A 17,301-nucleotide genomic window follows, 5' to 3' on the forward strand; every position below is an offset into this window, starting at 1 on the left:
ACTCTTATGCAAAATAGGAAGAGATTTTTACAAATGCTATAACAACTTGTTTATTCAATCTGTTTTTAGGCTTGTGGAATGATGTAAACTGTGGTGTCACAAATAGATTTGTATGTGAAAGACATAATAGTTCTATTAATTCAACACTTGCTTCTCCACTTCCTCCTGGAGGATGTCCAGAAAGTTGGCTTCTCTTTAACAACAAGGTATGTCAGTAAGTATCTTAAGTGAATTCCATATGGCAACAGGACTGAAAAAAAGAACTGTAATCATAAAAGTATGCTCTTGTTATTATGAAATAAAGAAGTAATTATCCAGTCAATGTATGCTGACTGTATACCAAGACTTCTCTGAAGGTAACTATAGACATCTAACTTCATAGACAAACACAGTATATTGTTACTGCATAATACTTCCGTTTCTCTCCTGTGTTATGTATTTATGTTGCGAACTGAAATTTTTAATGATTGGGCTTGGAAAAAAAGCCCTTCAAGTGGAATGATTTAGAAAGAATTCATTTGAGCAAATCTGCTTGCTTGTATAAGAGTTCCCAACGCTTTCAGTTCAGGCATATGATCCCAAACTGAAATTGTTTTGAGCATGATTTTACATACAGTCTTGGTCTGGAAGTCCTCATTGCTGTGACAAAAGTACCAATTGGAGTTGAAAGCTGTTTTGCTTGATGTACATACTCTGCATTGCAATTGAATCCCAAGAATGTTAGGTGAAGATGGCAAATAGTATTTCACACAGTTTCGCACAATGAGCAGTCATTGTCACAGTCACTGGAAGCCCGACAAGGAACAGTGGCAATCACTTTCTGCAACTATATTACCCGAAGCCACTGAACTTAAATGATCTTTCTCTTACAGCAGGGGGCAGGTGGAAGGAAATGTATAGCAGGATTATATACCTCACGCTATTATGAGTAACTCAGATGATACTCAGTTCCTGTATTACACCTTGTGCGAAGAAAGGACATGCATGCTTAAAGATCTTGCACATCACTGACTTATTACTCTTCAAATGTGTCAATTATTCTAGCACCCTTATTTTTTTAGAGAACTGTGCATCCTATAGCTAATTGATAGTATTTACAATCAACAGTTTCCATCCCCATTACTTTGAACGAATGGTTGCTTTTTTCCCACTCCCCCCAGTGTTTCAAAATATTTGCCTCCAATACAACAAGAAAGCTGGCATGGCATGATGCACGAGAAGTTTGTATTCATCTGGGAGGAAACCTGGCTTCTGTACCGAATCAGCAAGTGCAAGGTACATATACAGGCTCTCCTGAAACATGTAACCTCTCAAAAATATCAATATCCTACTAAGGAAAGTGCTAAACTCTTGGATACATATTACAAAATTATCTGCTGAGAATGGCTTATCTACCAGGTCAGCTTATGTTTGGTTTTAATTCTGAAGTGTGAAACATTTGCTAAATCATGTTACATGTAAGAAATAACGTGTGTTTCTAATTCTTTCCATTACCTGGTTTTTGAGAAACTTCCAGTCTGTTTTGAGTGAAGTTGTCCAAATTCCTGAGACTTACAAAAAACTATTTTTTTCTCTCACTGTCAATACTATTTTTCTGATTTGCTACATACGCATACAGTGTAAGGAAAGGGATATTTTCTAACTTGCTCCAGAATTTTTTCTTTGGCTGCTTCTCCCAGTCTTACTGCTTGTTTAACATATGTTTCAGAGATGATTTTCTAAGTACTTAGTTAAAAGATGATGTGCTCTGTACAGGGAAATGTTATCCTTCTAATTTGGCTGCTGTTCTGGGCTTGTCCACATTTCTTCCTGGTTTGGATGAGTCATTATGAACTTTCCTTAATAAGAAGTTTTTGCTTCCCTCTAGCTTTTGTCTACTATCATTTAAAGGATGCTACAACCAATGTTTGGATTGGGATGAATGATATCAACAGAGAGTCTACGTTTCTTTGGGCAGATGGGAGCACCGTTTCCTATACCAATTGGATTGAAGGTGCACCAGAAACCAAACAAAGCTTCTTCGACTTTTATGAGTTTGAATTGCTGGAAGATAACACTGTGGAGGTGTGGAAAATATAATCAGCTTCTGTATCTTAGGCAACCAGATGATTTTCCTAAAAGGAAAGTTACAGAAAATAACAAAATGTTGAAACAGGTCCTTTAGCCAGCACCTTTAGTAAAGTACCTGAAAGTACTTTAGTAAAGCACCTGAACAGATATTCCAAATTTACCAAAAATATTTGGCAGAGATTCTGAAGAAAGACAAAAAGTCTGAGCTATTGCAAAATAACAATTAAAAAAAAAAAGTAGAAACAAAAAAATTATATCAGTTCCCTTCAAAACTGCACTACCACTAGCACTAAAGTTGCAACACAAAATATAGAAAAGTTATGAAAAAAAAAAAAACAAAATTAAGGTCCAAAACTAATTTGTCCATGTGTATTTCCCATTTCCTGGTTAATGTGATTTCAACTTGTTTTACTAGTTTCTGATGGTATAGAAGGATATCTTCAACTAAAGGGCATTTGTTCTGTTGACGTTAAATCTCTTTTCTGAAGGAGTTTCTGCAGAAATATTAGGCAGCTGGTGGTCACTGGAGACTCTTAACATGTGCCATCAGTCAGCTTGTTTATAATTAAAACTCATTCAAGTCAGCATAGCAAATAAATTCAGATAAAATACAAAAAGTTGGGCAAGAACAATCCTGAAGGGGAACCATCTAGAGGAAATGTTGAAGTAATTAAAAATAAGGAAGTAAAGGGAAATTTTTGTTGCTCCTGAAGACATCTGATAATGATATCTTTAGGCTACAAAAACTGATAGAGAGTGCATGCTTTCTGCAAGATAATCAACATATGATAAATCCAGAGCAGTACTTTTAATAATAGTTCATATATGTTTCTTCATACATGTAAATTCTCAGAAGTAAATCTAAATAATAATAATAATAATCAGAATTGAGAAGAATGTAATGACGGTCTTATTTTTATAGACTTTTCTTCTAGATTTTGGCATCACTGAGAGTCTGGTTCAAATGGGTCACTAATAAATATCAGGACAGATCATTTGTCAGGAATCTTTTCAAACTGATCCAGTGACATAGGTGCTCAGTAAGCTCTTCTCCTCTCCATCACAAGGCTTGCACTAGGAGCATGGGATTTTCATCTCACTGTATACTGTTTGCCTTTTCTGATGACTGTTTACATTGCCCTCTTTTTCAGACAGACTGTGTTTTCATGACAAAATTAGATGGCAAATGGAGAGATGATAGCTGTGACAATGAGAGAGGCTACATCTGCCAAATGAATTCACGTGAGTTCTGCTTTACCCAGTCTCCTAAATAGGTTAAGTATCTTGGTTATATAAGAACAATATAAAATGCACTGCAAACTGTTGTCACTTTTTCTAGCTCTGAATGTCATTTTGAATCTCTCAGATTATAAGAGCTCCTTGTCTTAAGACAAAACCTTTTTCTAAAGTATAATTTGTTCCACAGAAATTATTGGAGAGGAAGCACTGTCTTAATTGGGATTTTGTACCTAAATCATGAATAATGCTAGAGAATAATACATGAAAAGATTTCTTCTTAGTGAAATAGATGATGCTTAGACATACTCTTAAAGCGCAGAGTAAAATGAGGGACTTGCAGTGAGACTTGCAGTGATATCCCCGTTACTCCTGGCTGTATCTGAGAAGATATAGTCCTCTTCTACTGAAACTATTCTGCCCAATGTTGTAGGAACTCTAATAAAATGTACTGTCTCTTGGTGGTGTCTTCATCTTCAAAGAATATTTTTATGTCAAAACAAGAAATGTATGTTTGTTTTCCTGCTATAGAATTGTAGTTACACAAATCATTGTAGCCCAGATATGCAATGGGAATGGAGCAAAAGCACAGATAACAAAACAGTTTTGCCTCACCTTTATCACACCACTGCCAAAAAAAACCAACAAACCTGTCCTCTCTTCAGTCAACTGCTACAGCCTGCTTGCTCTCAACACAGCTAACTTGTTTGTATGAACCCCATCTCCCTACACAGCAAACAGAGTTTCAAGAAGGCATTTTTGTCTCATTTTATTTCACAGGGCAGAAATAAACACTGTTTCACTCAGCCGTTCAGGCAACATTCACACAGCCCTAATAGACAGGCTAATGACTTAGTCAACAGTGATCTGTTAACATAAACTATCTCAAGTTGTGCTAGTAGAGAACAACAGTAAATGTCTTAAAAGCCATCCCCAAACCCTCTCCTACCAGTGACCTGAAATAAGTGTGTATCCAGATGTAGTCAAAATATTTTGAATTACGGGAATACAAATACTCAATTTATAAGGGAAATTTCTACACTAGTCTGGCAGCCAGCAAGTATACTGTCTAGTTCACGGCACCCAGGATTTTAGTCTGTTTTTTACATTAGCAAATTTGGCATTTGTTTTACAAGGTTTTTTTGTTTGTTTATTTGGCTTTATTTTACGTATTGTTCAGGAACTTAAATGAATAATTTAATTTATGGTTATTTTGAACCTTTTATTTTTTTTTTTAATTTCTTCTATGCTGGCTACCAGTGGTCTGTTTTAAATTCATGCATCCTATTTTTTTTCAGTAGTTACTGCACTATTTAACTTACCGGCAACAAATCCGTCTTCTGACTTTGTCCACTATGGTGATAGCAGCTATCTAATTGTCTCATCTAAAATGCACTGGGAAGAGGCCAGAAGAAACTGCCAAGAGCAACATGCAGAACTTGCAAGCATTTTAGATGCCTACATCCATTCATTCCTTTGGATCCAGATACAGAAATATGGAAAACCTGTATGGATTGGCCTTAACAGCAATATTGTAAGTGTTGGACAGATGTGGGGTTAGGTGCTCAGTGAACTCTTCTGCTTCTTTTGTTTCTGTTGGATGCTCAGCTTACAGCAATTCTGAAATAACCATCCTGTTGGTGGTTACACCATGTGTGTACATGAATTTCTAATGGCCCTATGAAAACTAATTATAGGCTTTCATGCACCAAGTCCAGCAGAAAGAAATCACAACAGAGGTTGAGCAGGTTGGAACTAATACATTGTAGCTCTCTGCCTTATATAGGGCTACTTGTAACTTTTGTTTATATCACAATGGTTGCTATGAGTATTAGAGAGAGATTTTATAGATGATCTTGGCTGTTAAATATCAAGTAATCTTTACTCATCAAATTGCTCAGTCTAAATTTAAAGCAGAATACCAGGGGTGAGTTAATTGTAATTGCTTCTCTTATATAGGTAAATAATTTAAGATTGATTTATAGGAGTTTCTTACCATGTTTTATAAACTTGTTTTAATTTCAAAAAATCCTGTTGACAGTAACGCATCATTGAATAAGATTCATTCTTAGTTCTTATGTAACTACAGCTTCCAGTGACACTGGTACTGTGAATAGTGTTTAAAACAACAGAGCAGCACCTGTTTGTTTTTTTCTTGAAAATCTCAAATAAAAATGGAATTTTGTGTGCTTGAGCTTTGTCTGCTATAAACACCACACAACTTTATTATCAAAGCTTAACTGTTTTCAGACTAGGAGCTATTACAAATGGACTGATAACTGGAAAACCAGATTCACTAAGTGGGCAGCAGAGGAGCCAAAGAAGAAAAATGCTTGTGTCTATCTAGACCTTGATGGTACCTGGAAAACAGCGCCTTGCAAAGAAACATACTTCTCAGTTTGTAAGAAATCAAATGGTGAGTAAGTGAATGTAATCATTCAAAAGACAAATTCTTAATTCCACTACTTTGCCGAAACCTAGAGGCTTTGTTATGGCTTAGGTTAAAATCCTCATAATGGTAAATTTCAAAATACTGTCTACCTCCATGCAGAATCTGCAAGTTTTCTACTAGATGATATATGAGCTAAAGCCTATGGTACATGAAAGCCTTTTGTATAAATGGATATGGCTGCTCTGCTTTTATAGTAGTCATAACTGTTTGCATAAGACGAAACTCTGTTCTTAAGGTATTTTTCCTTTTTCTGAGACGTGGGCATAAATCATACTTGAGATTGTGTAACGTAAGTAAGTGCTGGAGCTTGCACCACCTGCACAGACAGCAACACCTGGACAAGTTCATGCTCTGATGTCACATTGACAGCCAAAATGCTAGCAAGAATTTTACTTCCATTTGCTATTGTTAGAGCTAAAGCAGTTCTGATCTAGGCATAAGAGCCTTGGGAATGGGAATGACAGTTTAACTATTGGTAGAGGTATTCCAGAGTTATGTTTATTTGTAGATTTTGCAGAAGCATGTTGTTTCCCTCCTTGATTAAGGAGGCTTGACTTTGAAGTTACACAATATAGTCTCTTCCATATACGAGACTCGAGACAGGCTTAAACGCCTGAAAGGGACTACTGAGTTAAACTTTCTAGACATACATTTGGTCTTCACATGCAGTGCAAGAACCAACAGAAGTGAGTTATACACGTGGTAAATAAACTGATTTGGCAGTGACGTGCTAAACTGATGGCTCATTTGTATGAAGTGGCCACATATGGACTGCAGCAACCATAAAATATGGGACTGTGATATTGACAATTTGTTAGCTTACAACAACTTGCTGTAATGTGAGAATGCAAATTTAAGATATGAATCCTCATCGCTCAGGGTTTCTTTTCCTCACAGTGCTGCCAAGCCAAATAGGTATTACAGGATGTGATTTGCTTCCATATCTTAAGGAATGTGGCTGGAGAGTAGATGTTTCACAATTCTGAATGCCTAGATCTCCTTGTTGTCTGAGCTGGGGCATAGAGGAATAGTCAAGAGTAGAGTTTGAGGTAGTTAACGCTTGCTGATAGAAATTGTGCTCCATTTATATGCATACCCCACTTCACGTGTTGCTCACAGTGCAGTAACAATTTCAGACCTGACCAATTTCAGTTTTCTTTAGTTGTAGCTCCAACTGAGCCTGTTCAGCTGTCTGGTGAATGCCCTGAAGCAGCTGACCTGCAAGCCTGGATCCCTTACCATGGGCACTGCTACTATATCGAGGCATCAGCAGCAACAGGGTGGGCCCAGGCCTCTCTCAAGTGCACTCATTTAGGTAAGAGACTTCTTTGTCAACTGACGTGATCTTTACAAAGGACTTCTACAAATTCTACACAGAAACGTAAAAACATTGATTTTAGAATAACATAAAAAATATTTATTTAAATTGAGGCAGTGATGGGGAACCATGGCTACTACCAACAGGGGTGCTGTCCTCATAAAAATCCCAAGTTGCAAGGGACACATAAGGAGTAAGTACAACTTCTGGAGAAGAAATGGGTGAAGCCAGCATGCAAACAAACTTTCAAAAGTTATCATTTTTGCAGCCTTAGAAGAGGAGATCATTCCAGTGGTTGTTTGCCTAGATTGTGGTCATTTGCTTGTTAATGCTTTTCAGGTGCTACACTGGTTTCAGTAGAAAATGCGGAGGAATCTGACTTTCTGATCCATACAATACAGCTACTTGGAAACAAAGTAGGAGGCTTCTGGATAGGTCTTTACAGAAATATGGATGGTAATACCTTACTTTCAATATTTAATTTATTTGCAAGGCATTTTTATCTATGCTGCCTTTTTATGAAGTCTGTTCCAGAAACGTGAACTCATAATGGATGGTGCTTGAATTCTATCAGTCTCTCTATTTTGATATTTAATTCTGTGGTGCTACTTTTGAAATATAGACAACTTTAACAATTTCCAGAACTCACATGCTTTTTTTTTTTTTTTTTTTTTTTTTTTCCAGTTGTAATTTTAAGGAATTCTCTTCTACTCTGGCATTTCTCATTGTCTATAGCCATTCTGGATGCCAATTAATGAAATACAATTATCTCTGTAGTAATTTTCTGCAGTTTTATTGTAGCATTCCTACCTTTCTTCAATGATCTTCCAGTAAGAAAAAATGACCATGTCTCCTCCTGAAAAATGTGACATTTTTGAAGTAATTTTCTGTGGTATTAAAACATTTGTGTGGTACATTTTAAAATTTATTAGTATATATATTTCTCTTTAGAGAGGTGGTTGTGGTTGGATAATGCTGCAATGGACTTTGTCAACTGGGAGGAGAAAGAGTCTGATGAGGAGCACCACTGTGTGGAAATGACTGCACCATCTGGTTACTGGGACAATGCTGATTGCTTTTCTGAAAAAGGATTTATCTGCAAGAAACCTAAAGGTAAGTCCTAGAAATAGAGCCCGTCACTTTACTACTAGCTTTCATACTTCTATATCACAAGTCTGGAAGTTATTTCTGGTGGTTTGATTTGACATATCCCACTTTTCCAGATATTTGTGATTATTTTAGCAGCAATGTCTGCTCTCATATGGAAATATGGTAATGTTCTGTATATGCTCTAGGTTGAGAATGAGACTTTCAGAAAATTTTTAATATCTAATGAAGATTCTTGTGCAAACTTAGTTCCTGGAAAAGGTTTAAGTATTGTCATAGTTGTTATACTCTTGGAAGGAGGAATTCATCTGAGTATTCAAGTTTTCTTTTCAAGTGTGCTGTACTCAAATATTACCTCAAAAACTGATGTAATATTGGGCCTGATTTAACAACTTCAAAAAACAAAAATGCCTGAGGAATACGAAAAGATCCATTGGTTGTGTTGCACTAGTAGTATCATGAGCACTATTATATGAAAATGTATAGAAAGTCACTACAGAGCCTGTCTCATCAGAATTTCTGAAAAACTTTTGGGCAGTAGTGGACAGTCAAATGTTTTGGGGGAAGAGGAATATGTAGTAACACTTTTTTCTTGTATTCCCAAGTGGAGATGTAAAACATATAGCTGCCTTAAAGAGAGCACTATGATTCCATTCTTTTAATGTAGATGTTAAAATCCAATTACCTAAAAAAAAAAAAAAAAAAAAAAAAAAAAATAAAATTAGGATGCAATCTCTAAACCCGTGTAATTTCTTTTGTATCAGCTGTGAGACAAGGTTTAATTTTGTAGCTTTTGCTTTGTTCTTTTTTGTATTCTGCCCTGGGCATAGAATGTGGAGCAGTGGAGACTGTTGTTCCATACCCACTGAGTCACGGGCAATGTTTAATTAAATATTCCCCTTGCACTCTTAATTTTTAAATAAGCTTGTCCTTGGTAGTAAATCAGTTAAGTACCATTAGTGATTTACTAAGGAATTCTGAATTATATTCTCGAAACTCAGACATTTCTTCCTGAGGTTTGAAATATATTACTTTTTAGAGTTAAGCTGGAACTGTATATAAATAATTGGAAGAATAATGATATTAATAGTTAAGCTCCTAGTATTTAAGAAGAAATGTAGGATAAACGTTATCAGCAAACAAATACTAATTGTATATTTTTATCCAACTTACTAAAACGTCAAGAAAGCACTCGAGTCCTTTCGTTTTCGATGCTCTAGTATACAGCTATTGGAGTTACTATCTCTTTGTATCTGTTCATTTTAAATTTATCTCTGTTTCAATTGCATTTTATATTTTGCTTTTACAAATTCTACTCTGAGTAGTTTGTCTGAACTGTAATGCAAAGGAAACTTGAGGAGAAATACTTCGGAAGTCTTTATTCACAGTAAATTTCTTGTTGACTAAAAATGTCTGGTATGTTTTATTTTTCTCCTTTTCTTAAGTTTGAAGCATTTTTTGTATCTCTTTCTTTAGCAATACTAATAACAAAAGATTTTATGGAGATCTTTTCTCTGTTGGTCCCTGCGTTATGCATAGGAAGCTTGGATGATTAAATCCCTAATTCATTGGACAATTTCTAGAGAAGACATTTAAGAAATCCAGGCTGGTAACAGCAGCCTCCTGCTAAATATGGGGACATTAGAATACACTGTGTGAAATTAATCTCTAGTGTTGTATATCATATTCTTAGTAAATTAATACTTGAAGTAAAATGTGAAAATATTTTTGAATGAACACCTTTAAGTCACAGTTTGGATTTCAGTAGAGATGAAAAAATAAATATTTTAATGAATATTATAGTTTGATAAGACTAGGTAGGAAGATGAAACTTTAGCAAATTATTTTTTGCCTCACTTATGGCACCCTTTATTTAATTAATCTCACTAATGTAATAGTAATACTTCAGGTTTTTTTGATCTTGTATAATTTTAGAGAAATAATCAAACATGAATTTTAATGAAGTGTTATATTATTTCTCTCTGATATTTGTTGAAGTTGAACCAAGTGGGAGTCCTCTACTGCAGAAAGGTAAGAGCTTTCGTAAGAAAACTAATGAGAACCTAAATGAGAAAACAAAACAAAACAAAACAAAACAAAAAAACTTTAACATGAGTTTTCCTTATTATCCCCTTTTAGAGAACACCCTGCTGGCAGTTACTAAGATGAATAATTGTAAATCACTCATGAGAGTCCCATGCTGCCTTTTACAGCCACATGAGTGCTTGGATGGGCTTGGGTGGCTGAATTGCTGCAGGGCTAATGCAGATCTGACAAGCTCATCAGTGACCCAGCTAGAGACTTAGAGAAGAGAGACACAGAGAACTGCAACTTGGCTGCAGAAACCTGTATAGATGTCTATGCAACTTGCTTCCATAGGAATTATTGCAAACAAATTGATAGGAAAATTAATTTCCAAATAATTATCATCCCAAAGCTGTATATAAAGCATGACTTGAGTCAATAAATCAAAATTGTGTCTTTCAAGATCTGCTCTCCGTTGCTCTAAGGTCTTCAGAGAGACTTGTTTCCCATTTCCTCAGTAAGGCACTGAGAGATTGTGCAAAGTTTCTTCCATGTTTTCCCTGCAGAACAGTAGCACCATACTGGGGGAACAAGGAAATTTCCTTTCTCAGGCCCTGAACATGCTGAAAGTTAACAAGATTGTGCAAGACTGTTGTTCTCATATTGATTCACTGACTTAAAAAGGACTATGCATACAGGTGCAGAACTGAATGAGGACTGAGGAGGTTCTCTAGCCAGTGTTGATCAATGAGTAAGAAACCTCAGTGTGGCTTAAACACCTGAAAGGGACTACCGAGTTAAACTTTCTAGACATACATTTGATCTGTGGAAACAGAATATTGTCTTTAATTTCCGAGTCAGCTCTATTCATTACATTATTAAAAGCAGAAGAAAGACATGAAACAAAGGTGACTAGTCATAAAGCTCAGAAGTCACATAATGAACAAATAATAGATAAATTAGTCACTGAATTCTTATGCATGCTTTGACAGATAGCTTTGTATATCACAAACTCAGATCCACTGAAACTACATTAGCTTTAGTGAAAGGGATCTGGCTTCCAATCAGCAGTCATTCAGAGAGATTTGCTCTCTCCTGAGTCTGATCAGCAGAGAACAGTTTGGTTTTCATGTAGTATGTGTAATAAAGGAAATACTAAGATTTCTCACAGTAATACGCATTCATTTCAGACAAGCAAAGGAATGAAGAGACTCATCCACCTGTTCATCCCTCTGTTTGGCCTCTCTTTTTCTTGGCCATTCTCAGTCTTCTTGGAGCTGGTGTGTTAATCTACTTCTACAAGAGAAAAAGGCAAAACCAACTATCAAGAGATTTAAACACTTCTAAATGATGTGTTGGTACATTAAGGAATTGGTGAGAATGGGTTCTCTGGCACAAGCTAATTCAGGGGAGGAAGTTACTTGCTGAAATTGAATCTTGCTGAATTGAATCTTGCTGAAATTGTATCTGTTAAATGTCTCTAGCAATCTTAAATCAAATACTTTTTCTCATTTTGCAATATTTTTCTTCTGTATTTTTGTATCTTTTGTACCACGCATATTTCACAAAATCAAAGTTACTGAGTTATGTTATAGTTTTGTAATAGTCAAGGTGTTCCCCTTAAGAGCCTTAGCAAAAATGGTAGTGTAAATAGCTTATCAAGAAAAAAACATAATGAAAAAAAATGATGTCAACTTGTGAGAATAAATGTTCAATAAAATGTGATTATTATTAAGAACTGGATTGTTGTGAATTGAAAAAACAATAAAAATTTACAACTGCTCGGGTTTTTTGCAATTGTAAAATCCTTTTGCCTCAAATTTCGCTCCAACTGTCCACCTGTACTGTTGTTCCTTGTAGCTGCATCTTCCATTTATCTGAAAAAATGGAGCTGCATATACTTGTTTCATATAACTTTGGGATATCAAACCGTAGTGGAAATGCTGTCATGATTTCAACCAGTGATTGAGCATCTGGGGAGAAGGCAAGGCCAACCCACAGTTGTCAGGTGTAAGCAATGCACCTGAATGACCAGAAGGAATGGAGCCAGGATCTACCCCTACCCAGACCTAATTTAAGAGTTGACAGTGGAGGTGAGGGTATCTCATCTGGAAATCTCTGCCTACATGATGACCTTACAGGCCTTCTGAAGGTAAGCAGTTTCTTTCTTTTATTTCTGTGCCTACTGCTATACAATCTAATCAGGTTCGCACTCACTGCAATTTAAGACTTTGCTGCTTTGTCATCTTGTTACGTTTTTCTGTCATGTTACAGAAACCTTGCTCATTTTCATTTTCTGCCATGGAAAGTACTGTTCATACCTATACCTATATATACCTATATATATATAAATATACACTAAATATATGTATATATATATACATAGCCATATACCTATACATATATAAGACTCAGCTGTATTTATTTTTTTTCAGTCTACTAATGTGGTTGTCAACCGCAATACATTTTGTTCTGAAGACCAGTTTATTTTACAGTATAGAGGCAATCTTGTCCCCACTCATCATGGCAGGCTCTGATTGCTAAAGGCTGTATCTTGGAAGTAACTTGGAAGTGTCTTGGAAGTATCACAATATTAAACAAACAGCACTATTTTAAAAAGAGGTAACACTTGAAATAATGCTTCAGCAGCATGCTGCTGAAGGTTACCAGTAGGCAAAGAACACCAGCACAGTCATTATTACTACTTGCTAGTAGACGTGCATGCAGCAGAAAGCTTCAGCTAGGCTGCTGCCAGGAGCTATCTGTCAAAGGCACCGGAAAGACTATATGAGGAAAGCAGAAGGGAAGTGCTCACATCTGAGCAATGACTTCTCTTAATAAGAGGGCTTCTCTCCTCACTTCTTTGTATTCAGCTTAAACAAGCACCAACTTGCCATATTTAAATACAAGTAAAAGGAACTGAAAATTGAGGAATGCAGCAGTATTGCCTGTATGAGGAATCAGCAAGAAAAAAATAATCATGCCGTTAGAAAAACAGCAGAATCAGAATAAAGTAGAAATTTAGGTGAGCCACAAATGCCGTATAGATACTGACCACTTTGTGTGCTTAACAGATGGCGCTAGCATTCTGCTTGCCTTTTGCTTCTCTAGGCTGCGTAGGGCCTATTCTGCATGGTGGAAAAGTAAAAGAAACAATAAAGTTCATTTCTCTTTCTTATTTTCTAGGCAGTGGGACCCAGGGTTTTTAGCATAAATAAAACCAACAATTTAGCACAGTGGTGAGTCTAGCCTCTGGCACAAGCGAAATGTAGTATGGAGAACATTGATCCCAAAATGATGGTAACCAGCATAAATTCCTCAGTTAACTTTTAGCCTGCCTCAGTGTCTGCACTGATCTCCCTCCATCACCCTTCAGCCCTGAGGAGCTGAAATCTCACAAGCATCCATTTACTTGAAGCAACCTAAGGCCCACTTGGTCAAGAGTGTGACTGGCACTTCAGGGAGAAGAGGGAACCAAGCAGAAATTGTGTCCTCCAGGTACTTTCCCTCTCTCAGTGCTATTTCATTTTGTGGTTTCAGATGTACACAGAATCCCTAAGCTCTCGCTGAATCTCAACTGCAAACTTATTAAACAATTTACTGAGCTCCCACTTTAACTAAAGTCTGGCAACTTTTTTTCTGAACAAGCTTTTGTTAGTACTTTTTAACTATCAAGTCAACCATTTTATGCATTAATTTTTCCTAACAATTTATAAATAAAAGCAAAGAGAGTTGTTCCTCCTATGACATTCTACTTTGGTTTATAGACCCTACTACATGTTCATTGAGTATTTCACTTATCGCTTTTTTCAGGATTTTTGTCACAACTTTGAGTTTAACTGATGCTGATTTTGGAAGGAACTTAATCTTCAAAGATAGTGATATTTCCAGTGTGCATTAGAGTTATTTTGGAATGTCACATGACAGGATATGTCATGTGTACATCAGCACTTTGACAGAGAGAAGGATCTGTTACTATCCTCACTCAGAAGGCTTTTATACAATATTTTGATTGAGGGATGAAAGGAAAATTTGCAATGATTCTTGCCAGGTTCTTGGTTTTCCTTTGCCTTGTGTGTGGTACATTGCAATTACAGTCTCTGGGTAAGTTTCCTGCTGGTTTTGTGTTAAATTAGGTATGAAAATATTTTTCCTTGAGCATATTTACAGTTTTAATGGACATAGTGATTGTTTTATATTTGTAATCAGACTTGATATATGATGTAAAGAACGCGTTATCCTGGTAGCTCCCAATTCACAGAATGAAAGAGGAGAGATGTGCAGATGTTAAGGGAAAGGAAGGTAATAAGAGCAGGATACTTAAACTGGTGTTTCTTTCTGTGAAAATGCTAATTCAGATGGTACTGTAAATGAGGGCAATAGGAGGTGGGGTAGCATAGGGATCTCTCAGTTTACTCTCCCCATCATCTCCATAGTGCAATGATGAAATTTTAGAGCCATATATTCATGTTAGCTGTAGTGATGACTGACCTGTATTCCTTTTGGTCAGCCTTTTTTGTTTTGTTTTATTTCATTTTGTATTGTTTTTATGTTTGTTTAATAAAAAAAGATGGAATAATGAAGTGAACCTACTGAGCTGCACAGAACAGTACAATGCAGTAAGATCCTTAATGTGTGAGATCTACTCAGGGTTTTTGTGTCTTCAGGAACCACAACTTATCAGTACAGGGCAGAATCAGATTTTCCTACAAGGTTAACATACCAGACTCTGAACAAAACATTTAAAGCTCAAACCATGCTATTGCAATTTTTTTATTTAAAAATTCTAGATGCAAAAAATATAATAGTAATAAAATTAAAATGATAGTATGACCTCTCAGTTTAGGTAGGAAAATGGATTGATAAATAGTTCTATTAAGTCCTCATTAAATGTTGCTGAGAAAACAATTTATCGATCCATCAGTGAGGTTTGTTATCAGTTACAATGTGCACATCCTTGTCAGAGTACAAGTGAATAAGTGAAAATAATCTGTCTGAACATTAGTCCCAGCAGCTGAGGGCTGCATCTCTGCTGAGAGAAAGGAAGAAGAATCTCTGGAGCCTGGCTCAGTCCAGCCAGGTCCTGACTCATCTGCTGCAGGTGGCTGCTTTTCCTCATGGACCAGAGAGCTGAAAAAGGCTCCTTCCTATATGTCTTAGGTGTGCAACTTAAGTGCATGTCATGACCAGACTGATTCTGGACTGCTATCTTTCTTTCCAAAATTATAATTACTCTTTATTCCTTAGATACGTCCTGTAGGTCAATTCTCATTTATACTGCTATACACTATTGCTTCCTGTTTCCCTTTAACATCGACTTTTCTATCTTGCTCTTGTGTCTTCCTACCAGCCTCCATAACACGCTGCTGCTAAAATTACCTTCCTCTCCCATCTTTGTAACAAACCTATGCTTGGCATTCCTCCACCGCTGGACACAGTCTGCAGTCTGTTCTGTGTTCCTTGCCAACTGCTTTCCCAACAGCACAACAGTTTGACAAGGCGTTATGAGTTGTTCTGCAAAGATTGCAGCTGATCTGCACACTGGTGTTACACAGACAATTTTATAGCTCCTTGGGGCTGCCAGAGGCCAGGTTCAGCAACTTTGAACAAGCTACTTCTCTGGCTGATGAACTAAGAGGGAATTCTTTTCCCGGAGTTTCCAGGGCCATAGTTCAACTGCATGTTTGCTTTCTTCCTCTGAGTTCATCCAGGAATTATTTTTTTTTAATATACAGATTTGCCTGGTATATGTAGTATTACTATCCCTTTTGTGGATTAAAAACAAGTACTGAGTAATATTGGCTATCATCTCACTTCATTTTAAAAACAAATTTAAAAGAATGTTTTAAATTTTTAAAGAAGTACATTTTTAAATGGATGATTGATCCAATTTCAAACTTTCTGGTGCTTTAGATTTGATCGTAGAATCATTAAGGTTGGAAAAGGCCACTAAGATAATTTAGTCCAACCATCAACCTGTCCCCACCATGCCTAATAACCACATGCCTCAGTGCCACATCTACATGTCTCTTGAACTCTTCCAGCAGTGGTTACTCCACCACCTCTCTGGGCAGCCTGTGCCACTGCCTCACTGCTCTTTTAGAAAAAAAAATTCCTGATATCCAACTAAGTCTTCCCTGGTGCAATGTAAGGCCATGACCTCTTGTACGTATGGCTGATGCTGTGCATTCTTATGGGTTTTGCATCATTACGTACTTCATTTTCTTTTAGCTGATGCAATGCTAATACCCTAACAGTAGCACTCCATTTCACTTCTTTCAGGTGACACAGAGAGATTTTGGACAGAAGATGCTTCTACTGGTGTTTGCTATCAAATAAACTCAGAATCAGCTCTGACATGGCATCAAGCAAGAAAAAGCTGTCAGGAGCAAAATGCAGAACTATTAAGCATCACGGAGATGCATGAACAAGAATATGTAGGAGGTAAAAGAATAGAAAACAAGATCATCAAATATGCTGGGGAATTGGGCTGCTCCAGAGCTTTAGAGGATGCAGTTGGCTACCTTGTCTCTTGGCTCAATGAAGAAGATGAGGCGTTCACTAGGAGCCACAAGGAAGGTGCTCTGAGCAGCTCTTCCATTAGCTGGTATTTCTCTGTGATCGCTCCTGAACCAGTGCAGGGAGAAAAGTCGCCCCATCCCACTGTTGTATTCCAGGTAAGGGCTGCCATGTCTGCAGCCTGCTTCAGTTGGATTCCCTCCACTTGCCTTACCTACTGGTATGCTCATTTCCAACCAGAACTGAAGCCTGGTCCTCAAATTTACCTCTTTCCTCTGTGCTTCAAGGACTACTATTAACAATATGGGGGTTATAAATGGGAACAGATGATGAATAAACTGTTATTGAAATAGTAAAATCAGATGATTTGCCATTTTTGCTAGCAATAGGAGATCTCTGCTATTTTTACAATTATTCATTTACACATCTTATTATTTAAATCTGTTTACTTTATTAATGTGAAAAGCAGTATTTGTGGGCAGGTTTAAACAAAAAAGGTAAATTACTTTTGACTTTATTTCTTTTACGTGAGCTTGCTAATAATTAGAATAGGAAGGCACCACTGACTTTCTTT

General features: G+C 36.6%; 2 protein-coding genes across 5 annotated transcripts in view; both read left to right on the top strand.

Moving 5' to 3' along the window:
- LOC122189256 (macrophage mannose receptor 1-like) overlaps positions 1-11,991 on the top strand; it is a 29,816-nt gene extending 17,825 nt beyond the window's left edge. For 2 of the 3 annotated variants that reach the window (XM_042888231.1, XM_042888233.1), the window contains exons 20-30: positions 70-206; positions 1,161-1,275; positions 1,868-2,064; positions 3,222-3,312; positions 4,605-4,840; positions 5,557-5,722; positions 6,921-7,073; positions 7,416-7,532; positions 8,028-8,189; positions 10,182-10,214; positions 11,399-11,991. In XM_042888231.1, the coding sequence (XP_042744165.1) occupies positions 70-206; positions 1,161-1,275; positions 1,868-2,064; positions 3,222-3,312; positions 4,605-4,840; positions 5,557-5,722; positions 6,921-7,073; positions 7,416-7,532; positions 8,028-8,189; positions 10,182-10,214; positions 11,399-11,559 (1,568 nt within the window). In that variant the 3' untranslated portion in view covers positions 11,560-11,991. The remainder of the gene's footprint in view (positions 1-69; positions 207-1,160; positions 1,276-1,867; positions 2,065-3,221; positions 3,313-4,604; positions 4,841-5,556; positions 5,723-6,920; positions 7,074-7,415; positions 7,533-8,027; positions 8,190-10,181; positions 10,215-11,398) is intronic. The other variant, XM_042888232.1, reaches the window with a different exon arrangement.
- Positions 11,992-14,159: 2,168 nt separating this feature from the next.
- The window catches only part of LOC122189257 (macrophage mannose receptor 1-like), a 30,808-nt gene continuing 27,666 nt past the window's right edge, over positions 14,160-17,301 (top strand). For both annotated transcript variants that reach the window (XR_006181765.1, XM_042888234.1), the window contains exons 1-2: positions 14,160-14,312; positions 16,491-16,652. Coding sequence is in view for 1 of the 2 variants with exons in the window: in XM_042888234.1 (XP_042744168.1) it covers positions 14,228-14,312; positions 16,491-16,652 (247 nt within the window). In the remaining variant the exon portion in view is untranslated. The remainder of the gene's footprint in view (positions 14,313-16,490; positions 16,653-17,301) is intronic.

The sequence above is a fragment of the Lagopus leucura genome, unplaced genomic scaffold, assembly GCF_019238085.1.
Source record: "Lagopus leucura isolate 7727_CA_CO unplaced genomic scaffold, USGS_WTPT01 Super-Scaffold_100157, whole genome shotgun sequence".
NCBI lineage: Eukaryota > Metazoa > Chordata > Aves > Galliformes > Phasianidae > Lagopus > Lagopus leucura.